The sequence below is a fragment of the Ostrinia furnacalis genome, unplaced genomic scaffold (assembly GCF_004193835.3).
Source record: "Ostrinia furnacalis isolate ACB-3 unplaced genomic scaffold, ASM419383v2 OfSCF3539, whole genome shotgun sequence".
Classification (NCBI taxonomy): domain Eukaryota; kingdom Metazoa; phylum Arthropoda; class Insecta; order Lepidoptera; family Crambidae; genus Ostrinia; species Ostrinia furnacalis.
In genome coordinates this window covers 16,940-39,973 of record NW_021133778.1, presented here as the reverse complement: position 1 = coordinate 39,973, position 23,034 = coordinate 16,940, and the positions used below count along the sequence as shown (strand labels likewise).

The 23,034-nt window shown below is 35.9% G+C and overlaps 1 protein-coding gene across 1 annotated transcript in view; it reads left to right on the top strand.

The window, feature by feature from the left end:
- Positions 1 to 18,180, top strand: part of LOC114357882 (zinc finger protein 177) — a 72,275-nt gene extending 54,095 nt beyond the window's left edge. Inside the window, exons 6-7 of the mRNA XM_028311677.1 lie at positions 16,544 to 16,709; positions 17,346 to 18,180. Of these exons, the coding sequence (XP_028167478.1) occupies positions 16,544 to 16,709; positions 17,346 to 17,383 (204 nt within the window). The 3' untranslated portion in view covers positions 17,384 to 18,180. The remainder of the gene's footprint in view (positions 1 to 16,543; positions 16,710 to 17,345) is intronic.
- Positions 18,181 to 23,034: the final 4,854 nt, after the last annotated feature.

Below are 23,034 nucleotides of genomic sequence, written 5' to 3'. Positions count from 1 at the left end.
CAGGTTAGAATCTTAGCGTTTATTTCAATACCGCAACACTACTATTGCTTAATATTATCTTTTTTCAATTGTTTATTATCACCAACGGTAAACCCTTAGAGAAAACTTATCATGTTAGTTGATAGGTAAATCGTAATGTTTGTAAGAAAACTATAATAAATTCATCCAGGAATCAATGGATCATCAACTATAATAATACCTCAGCTTAATTAAACGGTGCACAAGAAAATCGTAAACACTATCACAATGCTCCAGTAATGTGTCGGATAATTGCCCCTTACCATGCAAACCCCATGAAATATGCAATATACTATTATTAACCCATCGCTTACCTAATCACGGAAAGAATACACCATGGGCATAATTGCTTTACAAAACCATAAAAAATGGTTATCCTTGATGAAAGACAATGGTCTGTTATACAGTTTTTATACTGATAATTCACATGATTCTTAGGTGTATATCCTTTTGTATCATATTATGAACCGGTTTTATTGTTTTAATGCAAAAAGTACTGAAATTACGCGGTCGGCTTATAGCGAGATGTATTGTATAGTAAATAATGAAGTATTGAATTGACGAGCATTAAACGCTGGTTATTACTCGTATATTGAATAGAGAGATTAAAATGGGTTATTAAAAATTATTTCAGTGTTACGCAAGTTCTTTGCAAGCAAGTGCCTGTGGTTCTTAGGCTTGGTTGCACCATCTTATTTAAACCATAATATTAACAATAACCGGTGCTTTTTATATGGGGTTTAACAGATTTTTGACGTTTGTCAAAGTTAAAGAAAGATGGGGCAACTCAGCCTTAGTTTGCGATATGTTCGAGTAAATATCAAAGAGAAATAGAAGACGTGGGGAAAGTTATAAAAATACCAGCACATTCCTGAAAAACAAATAGAAACATAAATCAAAGGAAAGATTTTGATTTCCTTTTTATATCCAGGATGAAAATACAGAAGCATTAATAAGCTTTATGGAAACTTCGTGTTTTCATGAAGTCTTTTTTCAGCTTCCACTTCTTTTTATCGTCAAAATAAACAACATTTTGTAGGTATCATTCATCTTATGTTATAAGATCATAACTAAATCTAAAACTACTTGTTTTCGTTAAATCAAAGTGATTTAAACCCGGCTGGATCTAACTTCGCATAACAAAGCCTAAAAACATAATTACCACATAAGCGTATTAATAAGTACAGTACACACGATTTACATTTTCTTAAGTGCTATACTACGGGTCGGTAAAGCTTGGCACATTACACGGTGATGTTACCGTGCTCAGTTCCCATAACGCCCCACCTTAAGTTTTTACTTATTTAACTATGACCTCATGTGTCCGCGACTTAAGAAAATCACACAGTGGACAGGGTTGGCGCTAATGTCTTGAGACGATTTGATGAATTTTCTTTTTTGATAGAAAATAATCAGTTTTAAAAATGGGATACAGTGAGATTGTGACGTGAAGTGCATGCAACAGTTGACAGTGGAGCATAAACTAACGTAAGCAACTGGAAACGTTTAGTGTATCTCATAACTTATTATGAGTCTTAAGTTACATCAAATAAACCTATTTAGTCGAAATGTCAAATTAAATGAATAAGCACTTCGCACTGTCTTGAAAACCACAATTTCGCGACCATCTTAATTTAAACCATAAACGTCATAAAATAAACTGTTCGTAAAATGTATGTAAAAACAAATAACAATAGAGTACCTATTCTTTAATTTGACTTCATAGTCATGAATCTGTATTGGTTACCAATTGGACCAATACAGATTCATCTTAAATTAAAAAACCTTAATCAATGACTTCCTCCATAACTTCTACAAACCTCAATATATCTCCGCCCACAACCCTAGGTCCTTAGTGCACCTGCGGTCACTTATAGTCAGTAATAAATAACACAGGGTCAGGTCAACGTGGGAACACTCCTGCGCATGGGAGCGTGACGAAGGAGTTGTCAATACGAATTGGTTCGCTGGCTCCTTGGATCGTGGGCGGCGAAGACGTATGGCTTATAATTTGATGAAATGAAGCTTTGAAATTGAAGGAAAAGTATTTTTCTTATGTAGTTTTGTGCTACTAAAAGTGGTACCTACAGAACATAGTTAAATAAATCAGAATATAAATTATCATCACTATGATACCATAAAGTGAAGAAAGGTAATCATAATAATTACCTATGTTAGAGCTTTTTCATTGTAATTGAGCTTGAGCTCACTCACTCAACTACATCATGGTGTACTCTTATAGCCAAGAATCTTTCAAAATTTTCAAAATCATCGTATTGTGCCAGTCAAAAAATAAGATTAACTTGGATTGGGGTAATCCCAAATTTTCATTGGAAAATGAGAAATCATTGATTTGAGTTGACAAGTTGACATTTCCGAAAAACAAATCCGCGCTGCGCAAACGTCAAAAACAATCGCACGTTAATCTTCATCTGTCATATTATAGCAAAACACGTGTGATACTCTAACGAACCTCATCTCGTACATGGTTCACGCACAACGTGTGAAGTCACGGTCTGCTGCACAGTCTTCAGGTATCGTCTTCGTGCCGCTGTCTGGGCACGCGTGGGAAATACATTTTTGGGATCCTCAAGCGTGTCGGGTCAACAAAGGGTATGAGTATGGTTTAAGACGTAGGGCGTCACTTGCGTTAGGGACTAGATTTTGAGAAAGAGTAGATTATTTTAGTGATTGTAAAAATTTAAATTCATAAAATTCATTTATTTTTGCAAATAGGCTTTAAAAAAGCACTTTTACACGTCCCAATATTAACCCTACCACTGCTTTGGGACAATAAATGGGCCAGTGCTGAGGAGAAGCAGCGCAAAAAACTCAGTCACTATACTACCACTGTATCTGGAGATCTCTACCTTACGTGTCAAATTTGACATTAAAAGTAAATGACCACAGATTAGTAAGTTACTATGATTCTGCGATAACCGGATGGCAGAAAAAAAAACATTATTGTTTTTGTTATTTTGGACGTTTACCTTATTTTGTATTGTTTTCTATTGTACGACAATTTCTTGAGGTAAGTATTTATATTTAACTATCGGCCCGCCCCAGCTTCGCACGGTTGCAATGGAATTTCCCAGCTTTTCTCATACATAAACCTTCTTGAATCACTCATCTATTAAAAAAAGACATCAAAATCCGTTGCGTATTTTTAAATATCTACGCATACATAGGGACAGACAGACAGGAAAGCGACTTTGTTTTATTATGTAGTAGTTTCAGCTTTAAAATGAGCGTCTTATTTAAACCATTCTACTTGTCCGAAGAACGTAACATTTTAGCAGTTTCCTTAGTTGTGAACTGCACCTGGAACTATACTAAATTAAAAACGCTATCTCGTTATATATCAGTCTGCTGACTTCGGCATTGTTCGAGTCCAGGCCTGATTGATCAGGCATTCTTCCACCTAAGGGATCTTTTGAGCTGTCTCGAACATTAAGGTCTAGTTAAGGCAAGATCTGCGCAATAATGCATCATTCACAATAGCTAGCTGACGACTGATGGACAATAGGCTTTATATCTACTAAGCAGGGATGTGGACTCAGATAAATCATTTAGAAAGGATATTGTATCAGTTAATAATGATTTACTGAAAATTAGAGCTACACGAAGTTTATTCGCCTTACCAAAAAATCCAACTGACAGCCCTATAAGTTTCTGTTTGGTTTATTAATGTCACATTGATGACAAGGTTTCTTTGTTTGGAAAACAAAATTAATGAAGCTAATCAATTTGGGATTATCTGGATTTGTTAATGATACTTTTGTATCCAAGTTTGGATTTTTAATATTGAACCAGCATTCTGTAAAAATACCAATTTATATTTTTCAACACTAATGAAAAAGTATGAATAAATTCTACGCGACAACAATCAAAGAATTGAAAAAGGCTTGCATTTTCAATCTCGATTATGAAACGGATCTCGAAACAACATTTTTTTGAGTTGAGTTTAAGTTTTGTTTAGGCATTTGAATCTTACTTCTTTTGTTTCGAAATCTCCAATTTATGAATAACTACAACATGGAACATCGGGACTTATCGGCAATCCGTACACTCGACACTTCTCCCTCGTTAGGGTTCGTTATTTGTTTGTTGTCGCTGCCCGCGGACGTGACGCACAATTGCCCACACAAAGCATTGTTTGGTGGGACAAGGTTTGGACGGAGAGCGGAGATTTTTAAGATCTTTAGTTGGCAACATCTTAGCCACCATCAATCAATTGACATAATACTTAATACCATTATTGTAGGTATATTCATACTAATTCTTTAATATTTTAACCAGCTTCATTCAATTTAAGAAGGGTTAAATTAAATCTAAGTCACCTATTTAACCTAAATTATCATAATCACTGTTGGACAACGACGATTAACCAATTTCTTGCACATGACAAGACTATGTGTAACAAAAGGAAAGATAATGAAAATAATGTTTATCTGAATTATGCAAATCAACCTGTTTCATCTTCCACCTTCTAGTTGCTCATGGTAAATTCTTTAGATGCGAAGATCCTGGAATCGATTTCACATAGACATAGATGACATAGAGTGTAAAGTACTTACCAACTTTTGTAGAACTCTATTCCGGTAGCTCCATCTAAAAACCTGAAATGAAAATAAAATGCTTAACAAAAGTTTACTCCTTGTATCTCTCTCTCTCTCTCTCTCTCCTGGTATCACTCTCATAATATTATCTCTTTAGTTCAATAGTTTCTCTAGTTAATTTTAGGTCAATTTAAAATATCTAAATGGCTTCCGCTCAAGCCTTGCGCCCGTAGTCCAAACTCGCAAAGTAACGAGGAGTCAAGAAGATGGGCGAGTGACTGGGATCAGCATGCTATTTGTGCATCGTCGTTTGCGTCAGCAAACGTCAGCTGTCAAGCTGACGTTTTGTCAACGGGACATCAGGTGTTGTAATTGACCTTAGGCTAGAAGTAGGTTCTGGGAACAAAATGGGTATAGGATCTATTTGTGCTGGCATTTACAACAATTTTTTTGTGGTCTTTAATACAAAATTGCAATGATCTTATAAATATGAGTGCGAGGGTAATGTAATAATTATTGACCCTTTATTTAGAATCCACAATTTTGTACTTTCTTTCAAGAGTTGCATACATGTAGTCAAAATATGTAGCAAAAAAACTCGTCTGTTACCGGTTTTAAGACTCAGCTTGTACCAAATGTAATGAAAATTCTACATTTTGATGCATTTTAATACGTTATAGTTACTTTTGGATCAGCGATCTATTTGCGAAAACGGTTTTATTATAAAACTTTCCATCACCTGCAGTGAATACAAAACCTAGAGTAACGGACTCCAATCATAAATATAAATAAAGTCCAACAAAAAGCGCAAAATTACGACATTACAGTATCAATGCGTTCAATCACGACGTTCACACTTCTTTAAAGGTTTTAAACGTGTTTCTTTATACAAAATCCTTTTTCACGAGCGCGTGAATCATTCCTTTATCCATTCCTTTTACGATGCCATATTGCGTTATAATCTCATTAATGACGTAAGACGGCTGCGCCGGCGCACCCTGCGTTGCACCTGCCGAGCTTTCGATGCGTTCGAAATTTGAATTAGCCGGTTTTAATTGTTGACCGTTTTATGTCAAGTTAAAAAAAAGTTTGTGCAAGGTTGGTAAAAAATAAGTTTACAGTTTTGAATTTGTTTTGAATTAAATAACACATTTTTTATGGCTTTGTTATGCCTCTAGCCAGTTTCAAGTACAAAACAAACCACTTTTTTACTGTTTAATTTTGTTTTAAATTACAAAATGTACGAAAACAATAGTGTGGGAAAATATTGAAATGTTGAATTTATTTTTGCAAAAACAAACTTTCAAATAATCAAAGCACAAAAAAAATAAAGTCCTCTAGTATCTACTCCAGCATTTTATTGGAACCATCAATTTTAATTATAGTTTTTGCTAATCAATTCCGAGAACATTTTAATTACTTATACAACAAACTTGCTCTGCATTTGTTTTGATCACATCATTTTATTTCAACACATCGACCGGAAAACGATTAAGATCAGGTAATTTCTTATTTAACTATCGGTTTTTAGATAGAACGATGTATAATTATTAAAATAAACAACTATCAATGGATTCTATGTGATTATACGCATAATGTCTTATCAATCCGTTCCGATGTAATGACTTTTTGAAATCTTTAATGAGCTGTTCAGTAAATCAGTTTCACTCTGATTGTGGTATAAAAGTAATATGTAACGAAAACCGTAACTATTTAGGGGGATAACACACTTCTTTGTATGTATTTAGGTACCTACTTGTTTTGCAAGTTTCTTTTTCTCAGTCGTTTCGCTTTTGGTAGAGCGGTCGTAGTTACGAAACGTCAACGTCGACTGTAGAGGCGGATACAGCTTTCCAAGCTTTTCAGGTTTACTAAAACAGTACTTTTATTTTCATATTTTGAAACCAATAACTTAAAAAAATACCCATAATTTGATATCAAGTTAATTTAAATTGCTAAAATATTATAGCCTTTTCTACTAAATCTTTTGATTTGATTAAAATTCAATATTTATGTAGGTAAGTATGTATGACATGAATTAAATGTAGAATATTGAATTATCTATATGGAGGTTATTTTAATCTATTTATCCGCGTAAAAGTGTGACTCACCCTTTACATCTAAACCGGCGAAACGCATAAACTTTAACAAATCAAACGACAAAATTAAGAAAACTGTCCGTAGTACAGGAAGTCAATTAATGCTTTTATTGGTCTAACAGCTTTCGTAAACGTCGGACGAACCAGTAGGCTGAGACTAGTTTGAAGCCCGACTTGTCGTGATTGCCGCCAATATAAATTTTTGGACTCATTTGGTTGTATTAACGAGGTTGACAGTACTGCTTCTATTTTTTATTGAGTCGTGGGTTTTTGAATCATTAGGTTTGTAGCGAATCTCAGAAGTTACTGCGAGTAGTTCTAGTAGTATTAGTAGTATCTTTTCTTAAAGGTTTTAAACCTTTGTTTGTCACCTGTCATCCGCTTGGCAATGGATCCCGAAGTCGAACCTTAATTTCAAACTCCTCCTATGTTCTTGACCGTCATTGGTTGGGTTTTTATGGCGGTCAAGCTGTAGATCCTGGCTACACAGGAGTTGCAGTGGGGAACGAGAGGTGGGAATAGTCCCGTAGTTACTGCGCGTAGTTTAGGGATTTTTTTTGCTTTAATTTGTCAATTTTTTTGAAAAAAAAACATGATTTTGTGCTTAGGTAGAAGATAACATGAGCCAAGCCAGATACTGTAGCTATCCAAAGTCCACTTTCAATGTCCGAAAACCTGAAAATGTCAATCTGAAACGGACCGCTATCAGGGGCTAGCGACTCAAATTAGCACCTACAGTGCATACCACTACATTACACTACATTTACCAGCCAGACGCTGATCAACGCTTTGTGCTTATTGTGTAAAAACACCTGAGCTACATTACATGTTGATGAACATTATGTCACATCTACAGGATGTTAGGTAAATGGGTATATGAGCCGACACTAGCCCATGTTAACATGGTCATATAAATGGTATGGTGAAGTCAGAAAATTGATATCTTTATTTTAATTATTTAAATTTTCATACAAATCGGAATTTATAAAATTTATTTTGTATGAAAATTAAAAAAAATAAAATGATATCAAATTTCTGACTTCACCATACCATTTATATGACCATGTTAACATGGGCTAGTGTCGGCTCATATACCCATTTACCTAACACCCTGTATATTTTACCAGATAGTACATTTACTGAACCGTAAACAATACGATTTCCAAGATTTGTTGCTCTTTCATTTCAACTCGCGTTAGTTATTTGGATACGCACTATTGAATATGACAGTTTTTCAATGTTATAAACATAGACCATTGTGGTCAGGTGTTAATAAACTTACATTGAATGTTAGATTGTGTATTGTGTATGATATAGAAATGATTTAGCTGTAACCGTAGTTCAATTTATTGTTGAGTTTAGTAGCCTAATTTTTGTAGGTACTTAAGATTTCTAGCATTGACACAGCTTAATTATTGCTCTTAATTTCAAGTACATAAAGTGTTACCCATTTCTCTTCTAGTCCCTATATTTACCGAGCTGAAAACAAAAAAAAAATAACGAAACATGTAATTTTGGCAATATTCAGTAGGTAAACCTAATGTTCAGACAAGCCCACCTAAACAGTGTAGTTCCTATAGTAAGACTATAAAAAGGGAAATTTTGCATTAAATAGTGTCGACTAGAAATGGGCCACATTCTGTCGCAAAGGGTTTTGAAGAACAAAGGTCAAAGTGGTACTCTTTCACATGCTTTCAAATTAATATCTCCACTGTCAAACATTCCAAAGCGTTGAATATCAAACAGCCATCAGCGTCGCGTGCGCACTCCACCTGCAGCTCTTGATCTACAAATAATGACTGTACAATTGTATTAATCGAGCACATGTCAACCGTTTCGCAGTTTTAGAGATCGGCTGATAGCGGGTGGAACGAAAGTAAAATATTGTTTCGATTTGAGAAAGAAGTAGTTTGGTTATAATATATTATACCGAAAAAAGTATGACATCCACTGAAAATGCTTACGTAATGAACCTTTTCACGCTTGCAGAAATGTATCAAAAATGCATGTACATGCATGAATAAATGAAATATGAAAAATATGAAAAAAAATATAACGGCTAAAGTACCTATGACATCCACTAAAAATGCTTAGGTAATGAACTTTTTCACGCTTGCAGAAATGTATTAAAAATAAATGTGTATGAAAAAAAGATAACGGGTGTCAAAATGTGCTCCACTTCTGTACGTGATTAAGGATCTGGAATCTAAATGCGTTCACATTAAACTTTTCTTTCAAAGGATGAACACTACAACTTAATAGTTACATTTAGCCGCAAAGCTTAAGAAACTGATAGTTTAATCCTTCAGTTTTCTGTTTAGTGTGTAATAGTCGCCCTTTGCCGTGTGGTGACGTCAGAGTAGAATACATTGTCACCAACCCGTCTCTTCCCGCGGGTGTCGTATGAGGACGCTTTATATTCAATAGGAACTATACAGAACCCTTGAACTTCACCCTAAGCTAGACATTTTTTTCATCATCCCAAAGAAATGCGTGCAGATAATACTATTTTCCGCTTCAGTTGAGAACGCATAATGATGCGCCGATAAAAACATAAGATGTGTCAATTACACAGCTTCCTCGTAACGATCGCATGATGGTGGCTATTGTATTGCAATTTTATCACGGATTACTTAAAGCATAAGTAGGACTGGTAAACATAGGCTGGTCTGCTGCTTGGAGGACCGACGATCTGGTGAAGGTCGAAGGTAGCGCCTAGAAGCGGGATGTGTGGGACTGGTTGTTGTGGAAAACCATGGAGGCATTTGTCCAGCAGCGGACTGGATTAAGTTAAAATGAACGTAGTTAATAGATAGGTACTATAACATAGCACATTAATTTCCATATTCAGAGAAGTGGTCAGCTTGTATTGCTGAAATATTTTAAAAAAAGGTTGCAAAGTAATCAAATACTTTTACAGTATGTACTAGTAAGTAATTTAGTGAATAGAAATGTGGATTATGGGAATAAACTAATTAATTAATAAAAATTAGGTAAAGAAATTACTTAGCTCTTCATCATCTCAGCCATAGGACGTTCACTGCTGAACATAGGCGTCCCCAATGCTTTCCATGCTGCCCGGTTAGTAGCGGCCTGCGCTGAGCTCTTACTTGCACTTATTAGAAATATTCCAAGCCACAGCTTTTCACTCAGCTTACTTCATTTTGATACGAATAGCAATCAAATACCTAATTACTATCTAACAAGTACACGTCTTGACGTTATCTCACACTTTCGGTGCGATGAATTGAATATTAAAAGATAATACAGGGTGATCAAACTTATTATTTTGTGAAAAATTTCAGATTTCTTAGTGTGATTTTTTTTCCTATAGTGAAAGTGTTTGATGTTACAGATACTTAAAAACATATTTAAAAATATGAGATCCTCTATTCAAATTGACATCGACACATTTTTGAAGTTAATGCAAATAAAAAGCTTTTTATTTTCTCTTAGGTTTTTTGAACATTTCATTTTGTTTTATGTTACTGCTACAAATAATTATTTTTTAAAAGACATACCTACCAACATCTTTGTAAAATGGTGTATGATCACATGATCAATTTTTATTGCTTTTCTTTGGAAGTTTATCGACACCCTATATTCACTAAGCCGCTTGTTAAGTACTCGCTTTTTGGGTATGTCATTCTATACTTAGTAGTGCTTAAATGATTTACATATCCATATGGTTATTCAAATACCATCTCTATACATCACGTAATAAGGCACAAAACGAATAATGACGGTATAGGGCCCTTATCATCGCCCACGTATCAATCTGGAGCATTCTTTTATTTTTAATTATTTTAAAATCGCTTTGAAATTGATTTATTAGAGCAAGTTTGATGAGTGACTCGTTTTTAGAACGGCACTAATGAATAATAATATGAAAGAATGTAGGCATTAAAAGCTATAGGATTACAAAAGAACCTACTCTTCTACTCGTCATAGGTAATAACAAACTAAGGGCATTGGTTAACTTAGTTTTCAGATTATGTGTGCCTACTATTTTGCCACCAGACAAGTGCTTCATTTGTAAGGTTGGTTGATTAAGGTAAAACGTTAATGATATTTTTATCTAAAAACACAAATAATTGTTTAAAACAAATCAAATCAAAATTTTCTTTATTTGTTTAGACTAATTAAATTAGTTAGTACTTGCAAATCGTCAAATGCTCTTAACCTTTAAAGTCCCAGACGGCATACATTAATGCCATAACAACTGATTATCTATTGTGTCTAGATTCGCGGCCTTGAAGGATTAAGGAGCCTATACGTATGTCTCATTCTTTTTTTTCCCTACCAGCGCTTCGAGACAAACATTTGGCAATTAGTGCTGAGAAGAAGCGCCGCAACAAACTCAGTCACCACTGTCTGTCGGTTTAAAAATAAACACTTTAAACATCAATTTCTTTCTCTGGGTTCAAAACCAAAGGTTATTTTACAAAGTAAACCAAGAAAGCTTTAAATTAATTTACATGGAGTTTAAATATGACAGGTAATTTTACTGGTCATTTGCTACAAAGTTGTGACAGAGCTGATAAGAAGTGAAAAAGGATTCAAAGTTGTAAACGAATCCATCATTTATAAGGCACTTTTAAGTTTGTATTAAACTTGTTTTCGTATTTTATTTATAAATATTTTGGTTAAAAGTGGTTATTTAAGTTTCATTCGCTCTTCTTTTTAACCGACTTCAACAAAAGGAGGATTAAAATATATCGCTTCCAAAAGATATTCCACAGCCACATGACTCGTAAACCAACTGTGATAAAATTAGTCAAATAAAATAAGTCAATATCTGTCAAACTCTAAACAAAAACATCGGTTATAGTTGTAGTTGCGTTTAAAATAAGTTGGTGCAACTCAGCCTTAATGGAGATCACATCACAATATCAATACTGGTCGCAATGATACAGGACTCTATTGAAATAGTACTATTTCAATGAGCCGCTCATCAAAATAAAAAGAAATAACATAATTTTCTATTTTAAATAAACCACTGCTATTCCAATCTTAAATTCTCTATCATACCATATTGAATCAACTGGCCATCGAACGACCGGCAAAATAAGTCGCATACGCACGCAGAACGGAGGCAGTTTGCGTCGGCACAACACTATCAATCATCCGTTATCCTCCTTTTGCCCTCACTGATTAAATTATTCCAGAGGTGACTTAATGAAAAAGCCAATGTTAAGGAGAATATATACTGCAGGATCGGTGGGAACGGATTTTGAATAGCTTAAGGGCGTGATTTTTTAATTTCTGGGCTTTTTTTTTCTTAGATTATAAGTGGACGATAGGATTTCCAAGTAATGATACGATGGAAAATTATTATTTACGTTTTGTGATAAAAGCTCTTTAATATAGGTACTACATGTGCACCTTCTATGTGTCATAATGTTCAGTTTTTTTAATTTTATTTTATTTTATTTAATAGAAAACAGTTATTGTGAACTTAATCTAAGTGCTGTCTTAATAAGTTAATGTGTTACTCGTATAGGTGGTTTAAATAGATATTGGTAGGTAAAAGACGTTATTCTACCTCATTACGCGAATTGCTGAATCCAAATAAAAAGCTGGTTGTTTATAAACTCTCAAATAAAAAAAAGTAACACCAGATTGTAATAGCGCACTCGATTGTTTGAAAAAGGAACATTCTAAAGTTCTTTTTTTAATTTAAAAACTCAGGCTAAGGTTTTAACGAACGTGTAGCGGTTAAATAACTGTTTCTGTTTAGTGTACAAACTCCTTACATGGATATTCTTGTAATCATAACAGAACTATCGTGATATACGTGGGCCCAATTAATATGCTCCTTGTCTTAGCACCGACACCGTGATATTGATGAACGTAGCTAGAGATAATTGGCTGCCTTTAATTAGGTACGGTATTGATAGGTCTGATAGTGTAGCTGACATTTTGTGCATCTGAAAGAGGCGGCGTTGGCTTAGTTGTAAAGACGCAGCTAAGTTCTTTTGAACATGTTTATTTCTTTTTGTATTTTATTGATCAAAGTTAAATTAATTTTAAGGGTTAGTTTATTCAGATGAATTTTCAGGCATCGAAGTCCTGAAAAGTACCTAAAGCGTTTCATGAAGTCGCGCACCTTATCAGACTGTTTGAGTCAGTAGACACCTGTAATTTTTCTTTAGATATCTACGAATTTTTAGGACAGTCAAAATACGTACACGGCCACAGTGTTAACTATCCATTTCCGTTTTTGCTCTCGCTGTCATCAAATGGTGATTATTTGCGATAGAACGAGACGACATGACCGGCAATGGGTAGTTAACACTGTTGCCGATAGTACTTCATAAGCGATCTTGTAATTTTGTTCAGTTTTTCTGCCTTTGAATCTCCTTCTGTGTCAATTACCAAATTTGTCACCGTCAAAAATGCAACCAGTGATTAGACGGCCAAGTCACGCATATCCTGACTGCCGAGACCGCTAACGAGCAATACCGTACCCGAACAATTTATTTAGTTGAATTAACCAAGGCGCATCACATTTGCATCGTATTTCCATAACGCAGAGCGTAGGGTTGCCAGGTGTCCGGATTTAGCCGGACATGTTTGGCTTTGGACTTGTCCGGCCTGCCCGGCCTAGACTTTTTAGTTTTTACGTGCCGCGCCAGTCGAAAGTCAAGCCAAAGAATAATATCGAGCACATAATTATGCGCGTATCAGGATGTTGGGCTCTGTAGCCCAGATAAATATACTATTAATTGGACCTCCCTCCGTGACATGGCATGTTAGCTATTAAACGGTAAATCCGGCTTTTAGGGTAAAATATCCGGCTAAATTTCACCAACACCTACTCTTCCCGCGGGTGTCGTAAAGGTGACTTAGGGACTACATATAAAACAGAGAACGGGCAGCAACGCTCTCTGAAAAACATCAATCTTTTAAACTGCGATCTCCAACCCGCCTGCCAAGCGTGGGGATTATGGCAAAACCCTCCACTATTGTAGAGGAGACTCATAGTCCAGCTGTGGACTGTAAAGGGCTGTTGATGATTATGATGTCCGGCCAAATGAAGCATCGGCAGTCCGGCTTTTGTTTTTGGAACTGGCAACCCTAGAGATACGCCCGGTATCTCCTGGCCATACGTCACTGGTACGATTGGTGATCGAGCGTGTGATTATGATAGCGGGCTTGTTTCGATTTAGACGGCCGAGAGGAATGATAAGGAGTTACACGGTTGGTTAAGTTTTTAAGAGTCTTTTTATTTCGTTAATTTGACTCTCATAAGACTAAAAGGTAGTTAAGAGTAATTACATATGGCAATCACATAAATAATGTGTCAAGTCATTTTTGATTCCTTGCAGAGATTTTTTTAAGTTGCCTATTATTTTTAATTTTAAGTTGACCATAAGAGATTTTTAAGTTTATAAATACTTCAAATTATACTCTAGGGTCTTTGTAAAGCAGTGGACGTCATTTGGCAGAAACGAACGATACTGTAGGTCAAACAGTTGTATTTTGTTGATGGATCTAGTTATCATTCTTATTATTCAACATTTCAATAATATCTATGCGATATTAATTGTCTCCCAGATTAATTCTGTGTCCCTTTTCTGGTCATTCATTTCATAGAGAAAATCAGGTTGATATAAAAGGTTTTGCATTCTGCAACTAGAAAGCTGGTTTTCATATTGTTTGTGCTTTAAATGCAAAGTTCAAGTGCGAACCAATAAAGAAGCCGCGTGGGCAGAATCTAGTTCTGTGTAACGCATAATCAATTTTATCTGTAAAATTAACACTACCGATGGTTAAGTGGAACGTGTTCATATCTTAATGCCTTTTCAGCTTAGCAAACAAATTTAACTTAATCTTTAATTAACAGCGGGCGTATAAATATACAATTTGCATTTATATCTCGACAATGATGCAGATGTTCACACCGTGCGTTTTGTTGGTGGAAACCTATATCGGTTTAATATCGTTTCTCCAAGGGCTGCTTCATTATCGGTACGTGAGACCGGTTTTTTTTCTCGTTGTGATTTATCCAACGGAAATTGTCAGACAACGAATGGGTCTTTGTTTATTGATTTATTTAGCAATATTCGGTAGCGGGGAAGGTCGAAAATAATACCTATCGGAAGCCATTTTTTTTGTCCTGACTCCTGATAAAGCTACCGCCAGTTTTTTGTTTTGTGAATTTGGAAATTACCTTTTTAGTTTTAATTTAGACACGTTGGAATTAGATTGGTGGGTGTGAACTGTAGGCAGGGTAGTGAAAATGAACTGGGAGGAACCTTTTTTTTTGCCTTTTTTGAGTGAAGTCAATTTACGGTTTTTTAAAGATGATTATGTACAGGATATTAATATGACTGTTTTAAAGAATAAATTATAGCTAGTAATTAAAGTTAACTTCTAGAATACAATATTGACTTAAGTTTGGAGCAGATTAAGAATTAAGAAACTAATTTCCCATATATGTAGTTCTAAATGCTCGCAACAGTCAATACAAGAAACACCATTAAAGGGGTAGATTAAATCTAATATAGACCTATTTAGTCGTATCTACATCAAAGAGAACGTTTAACCACAGCCTAAATTATCAGCCAGTCCAAAAAGTAGAGTAAGGCAATTTGTAGCCCTGGGAAGCCACATGGAAATGACGTCACGGTGAATTCAATTTGTTCAGCGTTTACTGGACAGTAAACTCTGTGATGGCCATCAGAGACTGTACTTGAATTCTGATGCTAATGTTTCTAACGACGTTTATTTTTTCATTCGGAAGTCGTTTCTGTTAATGGACAGTTGGCGGTACGGACTGGACGTTTTGTTGCAAACTAAAATCTATTACAACAAGTTAGGATGCTACATTGTGGTGCTTGATGTGCTCTTGCCTGTACTACTGAATGTAGAGCACGAGAACAAAACTTCATTAATACATTTACAATTCAGTCTAAATCTTATAACTAACATTTTCAATGTATCGCTATTGGTTTCTATAAAATAAAATAAATATATCAGGGAGTTGGAGTTCAACGTTTTTAAATGGCATCTATAGAGACAAATTAATTAAAAATTAGGATCAAACAGCAGCATAAGTAATAAAAGCTTAATCTAAAACATAACCCTATTTTTGGGATGTTATTACTTTCACTTCCATTGCAAGCAATAATTGAAGGCAAAATTCAAAAGGATCGGAATGCGGTAGAAGTTTTTTAACGTTGTCTCTAATAAAAAAGTAGTTGTCTCTAATAAAACCATTTTTTGCCATTTGGCTACGGAACCCTAACAATCACATTACTTTCAGCGTTATAAAACACCACACTCACGCATATAAAACCTCACACACAGCAACCGCGTTCCATTATAAATTCATTTGCGCGCACGCACGATGGGATGTCATGACTTTGATTATTGAAGATGATGATTATTAGCCATTTTATTGTCTCCCAGATTGATTCTGTGTACTTTTTCTGGTCATTACCATCCAGAGGGTTATGGGGACTGGTTTTGTACTGGTTTGTAGCTTGAAGTGTTAAGAGGATGATTTGAAAGGATTTCAATATCTACCAATACGTTTATATTATTATTTTTAAATTAGAATTGCTTTTGGAATGTATCATTTTATTTTACAGATTATATTTTTTTATTAAGGTGATATGGATGTATGTAATTAAGTAGATATGGACAATACATAATTCTCAATTTTTAAAGTAGGTAGGTAATTTTTGAAAAGAACAAACAATAGATATGATGGACTTCTAGATGGTAAAGTCTATGCTAATCGATGGTCAGTGATGCATAATATTCTAGCGTAGCCTTGAGTCGAGTACCTTCTTGTAAATCTCTCTCTCGACAAAATACAAATTTCTATGTACTAATTTCTCATTTCTTTGTCTCCAGGAAAAGCCTCACAAGTGCAGTCTCTGCTCCAAGTCGTTCCCGACTCCTGGGGACCTCAAGTCCCATATGTACGTCCACAGCGGCTCCTGGCCCTACAAGTGCCACATATGCTCCCGAGGGTTCTCCAAGCACACCAACCTGAAGAACCATCTGTTCCTTCATACCGGTAAGAATTGACATTAGCACTAAGAGCCAAAGCACACGATGCGTTGCGATGTCGCACTGCAAAGATTTCGCCGTATCGCGCATGCGACACTCGTGCTCGTTCGTTTCAGCCGAAAAAACATCCACTGCTGGACAAAGGCCTCCCCCAAGGATTTCCACAAAGACCGGTCCTGCGCCGCTCGCATCCAGATACCTCCCGCGACCTTCACCAGATTGACCACCGGTCGCTCCACCTAGTGAGAGGCCTGCCCACGCTACGTATTCCGTGTGCCCGCCACAGATATTTCTGTGTAAGGCGACACAGCAACATCGCTCCGGCGTCGCACTGCCGGCGCAACGCAACGTGTGCTATGGCTCTAACACTACAGATAGTGACGTCAATAGTTGACTTAGGTAATTAGTGAACCTGGTCTTCAGGACCCTGATTCTTGGATTTGAACTTCAGATACTTGCTCTATCTACTAAGTAACACAAAAAACTCTTAGTTGAATTTCTCAAATTATTCTAGCTCTCAGATAAGCACGATGTAGAGTCATTCATGCTCAGGGCACTGAAAACAAATGTGTACAATATAATAGGTCACAGTGTAGAAAATTGAAAATAAACAAAACCTCATGTATTATTTTCTTTGTTACAGCTAAACATCAAAGAAACAGCGCGAGAGAAGCAACCTGAATCTCCCAGACACTAAAATGATGATTTTTATCAAATAATATACTTCTACAAAACAGTAAAGTACTTACATATCTATAGGTATACAAAATAAAATGTGTGATACTAGCTCATAAATTATATTAAGTTTTAATTTATTATTCATGGTAAAAGCGTATTAAGCTCGAGCAGTTTATAGGGTAAGAACTTATTCAGTACAACACTGCATTTCTGAACTTAAGAATTAAAAAAATAAGTTTTAAGTTTTTTTTGTTGAAAAAAGATCAAAATTGGTTTTTGTTTTTATGATCTTAAAAACTTGGCACTAAGTAGAATTTGATACACAATTTGCGTTCTGCGGTCTGCGGTCACGCAGCTCGCAACATATTGTATGAATAATATTGATGGAAAGGGCAATGCTCGGTGTTTCTTTACGAGATCAAATCAGAAATCCGTAAACGAACTAAAGTCACTGACATAGCCCGACGGATTACCAAGCTGAAATGGCCCGATGGAGTGGAGGCCACGTACCGGAAAACGCAACAAGGTGAACCGACGACCTGATAAAGGTAGCAGGAAGACGCTGGATGCAGGCCGCTACCAACCGTGCGATATGGAAGTCATTGGGGGAGGCTTATGTTCATACACAGGCAGGTGCGGGCTACGTTCATTTGACCTGACCGTGGACCGCAGGACGTATCTAGTGTAGTAATAAAAGGGGATCACTGATGACTCCCGTGGTGTTAACAATGACAAAACATGTGTCATTTAAGGTCACTGGCTACCCGCTAGGGTGTCAAAGTGTCACGGATGTACATATTAAAAAAAAAACACAGGCTTTGAACCAATTTTAATTGTAAAACCTTAGCATTGAAAATGCTTGCTTATAAAGTTTTAATAACAACATCATGCTTGTTGGCACGTATATTGTATGTTATTTACTAAAGAAATACATAGTATGTAATCGTAACATTGTACAATCGAAACTGTACAAAACTTGACATTCCATTATATTTGGAGCTAAAGTAAAGCTTATTTATTCTGTAAATAGATTAAACTTGTAAATATTTAGCGTTACTACATAGTTCTATGTAGAATATCTTATCATATACTTACACTATGTACGTATATTGTGATTTATATACCGTCCAAAACGACTGTAAATATTTTTCTTACTTGCAGCAAATCTATAATTTATGGAAAACTATTTATATTTTTAGATAAGTTATTCGAGTAAATAAATTTTTCATTACTTAAAAATGGTATTTTTTTACAACCCTCCTAAGATATGAGTATAAAAATTAAACACTAAGGCTGGGTTGCACCATCTTACTTTTACTTTGACAAATGTCAAAAATCTGTCAAACTCCATACAAAAAGCACCGGTTATCGTCATAGTTACTGTTAAATTTAGGTGGTGCAACTCAGCCTAAAACTTTTTTATGTACCTTAACCTTACTTATACATGTCGTACCTAGTTAAAGATAAAAAAATACTGTGCAATTTGCACAGTTTTAAAAAAATAGTTACCTAAAAACAACGAGCAACTTTTTTCCAGCTATGAAAAAAATTAATACTATGGTGAGTATTGTATAGAGTAAAGCATTTCTAAGAAATGCGGGTAACGCTCTTACGAATGGTAAAAAACGTGAAATGTACGACGTTTAGTCCGTGAAAAGATGACACTGACACTGACCCTAGAACATTTCATAGAGCGGCTCGTTGTTCTATTACAAGTGCCTAAATGCTCTCCTTAAGACAGTATACTTTTGAGTCGAGAGGTATGAATTAATAATATTCCTTACTACAGCTCCTGTGGATCTTGAATACAAAAATTAGTCAAAAGTTGTCTTAGTTTAGTCAACAAATATTTGCGAACTCTGGTACTTATCACCCGTATTCACAAACATTACTATGAGATCTCACAGTGCGCGTGGGTGCACACGCACACGAACCAATCACAGAGCTTTATTCAACGCTGTGCGTTCGATTTGCTACTTCACGTAAGCAAGCATCGTTTGTGAATACGGGCGTATACTCAGTAAGTTCCAAATAACCTGCCAAACATTTCCATCATACACAACTTTCATCACCTGATAAACGCTCTATCGCCATCCATTGTTCCACCAAATCCCAGCAGTATATCCGTACAAAATATTTATTGCCCCTTTTAAATATACCCCTACGTAGGCGTCGCAAACACGCGAACCTCGTTTGGATTTGCATAAAACAACTTCACTTGGAAGTATTAAGTCTTAATTGTGCCTGCCGTGGAGCATGCCTTCGTCCTGTGGGCTGTACATGCTCCTGGGTCCAGATAAAAGCAATTCTAACATTTCATTCCCCGAGGAAGTGTTCGAGTATTTATAGGGCTGTGCAGCTCGTTATTCGGTCTTCTTTTTAACTGATTCTATTAATAAAGCATTTTTAATTGAATAGAAGTTTAAGGCTGGGTTGCAGTATCTTACTTTAACAAACGTCAGAAATCTGTCCAACTCTATTCAAAAAGCTAATTATCGTTATAGTTAACGTTAGGTGTTTAAAGTTAGGTGGTGCAACTCAGCCGAAGTGTTGCGAATTGTGGGAAGTTAAACGACACTAGTTTTGTTTCTTAACACATCTTATACTGCTAATTTTAATAGATTAGATTAGCCCAAGAACACAAAAATGTGATTTTGTTAAGTAAGAATTTGTTTTATCCACAACGAGGAAGCTCTTGACCTGTATCTAGCCTGATGGAAAGTGATGATCAGGGCGAAGGTGGGAGCGAGCTTCACCCGGAATCCTAAACCACAGAGGAACTGGCTATCTTACCTCTAACTGCCGGAACACAACAAATATAATGATTGACATTATAATTGAAAATGACACTTTTTCTTTACGTTTACATTAATATCTTTAGTAGGATAGTACAGAATCTAAGTACCTACTATAAAAGCCTTCAAACATAATGACTCTATGAATTAAATTTTGATCATTAAATTAACTTTTACTAAACGTCTTATTGATCGGATTAACAATTAATCTTGCAACAAGTAATGATATTAAATTATTAATCAACCATCTGATAAAGAGTACTGAGTAGGTACTTTAATAATAATGGACGTTTAGTACCAATGTTTTCGAGTCGAGTTTCAATCAAACTGGTTTATTTAATAACTTCAAATAAAGCACAATTTTTGACGTCCTAGACTGCATCTCACTTAACATCAGGCGCGATTGCGGTCAAATACCTGCCTTGTTCTGCATGAAAAATACTTCATAACCGATGCACTGACATATTAATAAATATACAAAAATCAGGAACAAACGCTTATTACCATCCTCATCATACAAATATTTCACATCTGAACACTTATTTTATTTTCAGTACAGTGTGCTTATTGTTTGAGTAAAAATAAATAAAAGATACTGTACGAACTACATACTAGTCCTATGTAGACATAACAGGTGATATTCCGCAACAAAAACGAATAACTCGATGTGCATTCGACTGTACTCAAGCAAACCTATTGTCTAACAAACCGTGTACACCCAAACGAGTCCGAACAGGTCAATCATCGCTGTAATAAATCTTTACACAGAAACAATTATTACATTACCGTCATTGGTGGTCCATTTTCGGACCACCAAAACGTTCCAACTTAATGATATTCTATTCGATCACGAAACTTACTGAGAAACTATTAAGCTATTAATAGAACCACCATGATTGCACCTATCCGTTTGTGCGTGGGTGTCGTCCACTTCAAATTATGCACTCTCTCACCTATTTTAAGTAGATTGCAATAGGAGCGTAGGCTTTTGTTTTCGTTAACGACTTCGTCTCCTTTGGGAGATTTAGCAGCTTGTATAAGACACTAGAACCGTGGATTGGGCAGCGAATATTCTATAGCATTATGTTAAAATCGTAAAGTAGTTTAAAGATTTCTCCAGACAAACAATTGGAAATGTTTTGTCTCTTGATGCCCACCAACATCTGAATATTGATTCAAAATTCAAATACTTTTACAATCGCAGTTATGAATATTCATTCACAGTGTGTTATTATACTAAGCATCATCATCAGACCATGTTCTGACTCGCACGTAGGATGTCTCTTGCATTTAGGTTTCCTATATTATTTTCATTTGAAACTAGATGTTGTAACAGAATCCTATTTGCAAGTAAAGACTAAACGCGTAAGAATAGTTATATACGCTAGAGATTTGAACCTACAGCTTATAATTGTCACGTGAGTATTTATTTTCTTGAGTACATCCGAACAAACCTCATTCCGTCATCCCAACAAAGATCACTGTATAAAACTCGTGCGGTACATTCTCTATTATTTTCAGTTAATCGATACTTATCGAAATGTTTTTAGCGTTCTCATTTCACTTTTTACACCGGGCGATACCAACAGAAGTATTGCATTCACGTTTCAAACGGTGATTACAAAAAGTTCGATTAAACCAACAATTTAGATCGGCGCGGGCGCACAATACCATAGATCGCGCTCCAGGAGCGAACGCGCACTGGCCAGTATAAATTTAAATGGATAAGTTTAGATTTGTTACAGTCGCCGTCGTTATAAACGAATAACTTTTATAACATTTTTGCTTGATAGACCTTTTTGAAGAGTGTTGTCACAGTTACAGAGTACTATAAATATGATTCAAAACTTAACATCCTGAAGCAGAGTTTTGGGCTGAAACTGTGTAGGTTTGTTGTCGACACGACTTGAAGAAGATCCTGAAATTAAGTTAAAAACTTTCAGTGCAGGTGGACCAATCTGGATGCGGGCAGCGTAGGACCGGTCGTTATGGAAGTCTTTGGGGGTGGCCTTTATCTAGAAGTGGACGCTATTTCACAAAGGAACTTAAATAAGTAGGTACCTAGTATCTTTAAATAGACTTCGGACTCAGGTTGGCCGTAGTAAGGACAATCTGGTCAGGTGGGGATTCTTGGATGGCTTAAACATGGAGTGCACGTGCGGTTTTGTTCCCCAGTCGATGAAGCACCTGATGTCGTGCCCTGAGTACCCAAGCAACTGCACTCAGGAGGATTTGATGAGTGCTGCTGACAACGCCACTCTTGTGGCGGGGTTTTGGGCTGACACTGTGTAGGTTTGTTGTCGACACGAAAAGAAGAAGAGTACCTAGAATACTTAGCTTACATAATTATACCCAAGAGTAACTTAACATTCGCGTTGCTATAATTTTAATTATACTGACCAATAATATGCTTCTCCTTCTCTGAAGGTTACGGTAAGGTACGGTTACGTAGAGGTATCAACGTTGGCGGTAGAGACGACGTTTCTTCATGATCCTTTGTCATCTCCCTGTTGACAAAATAATACACTAATCATGAATATTTTGGTGGATTGCTGATGGTCTTATTTTTACTACCATTCAATTGTTGAAGACGACTGTACTTAAAAGGGTCATCTTATACTGGTGGCCTGAACCTATCAGCCCATCTCCGAGACAAAAAATCCAATAATGCCCAAGCGAAATAGACAAGTTGTTTGGATCAATATGGAGTTTTGTTCAGAGCAAACTGCTTTGTCATAGGACGTAATCGAAGCTTGACGGTGGCTTTGTATCGGGTCTGTGCCCGTCATCGGGTTTTTGTTAAGTTATCTGATGAGTAGTGCTCCCATTCGCCGACAAAAAACTGATCGGTCGCACGTC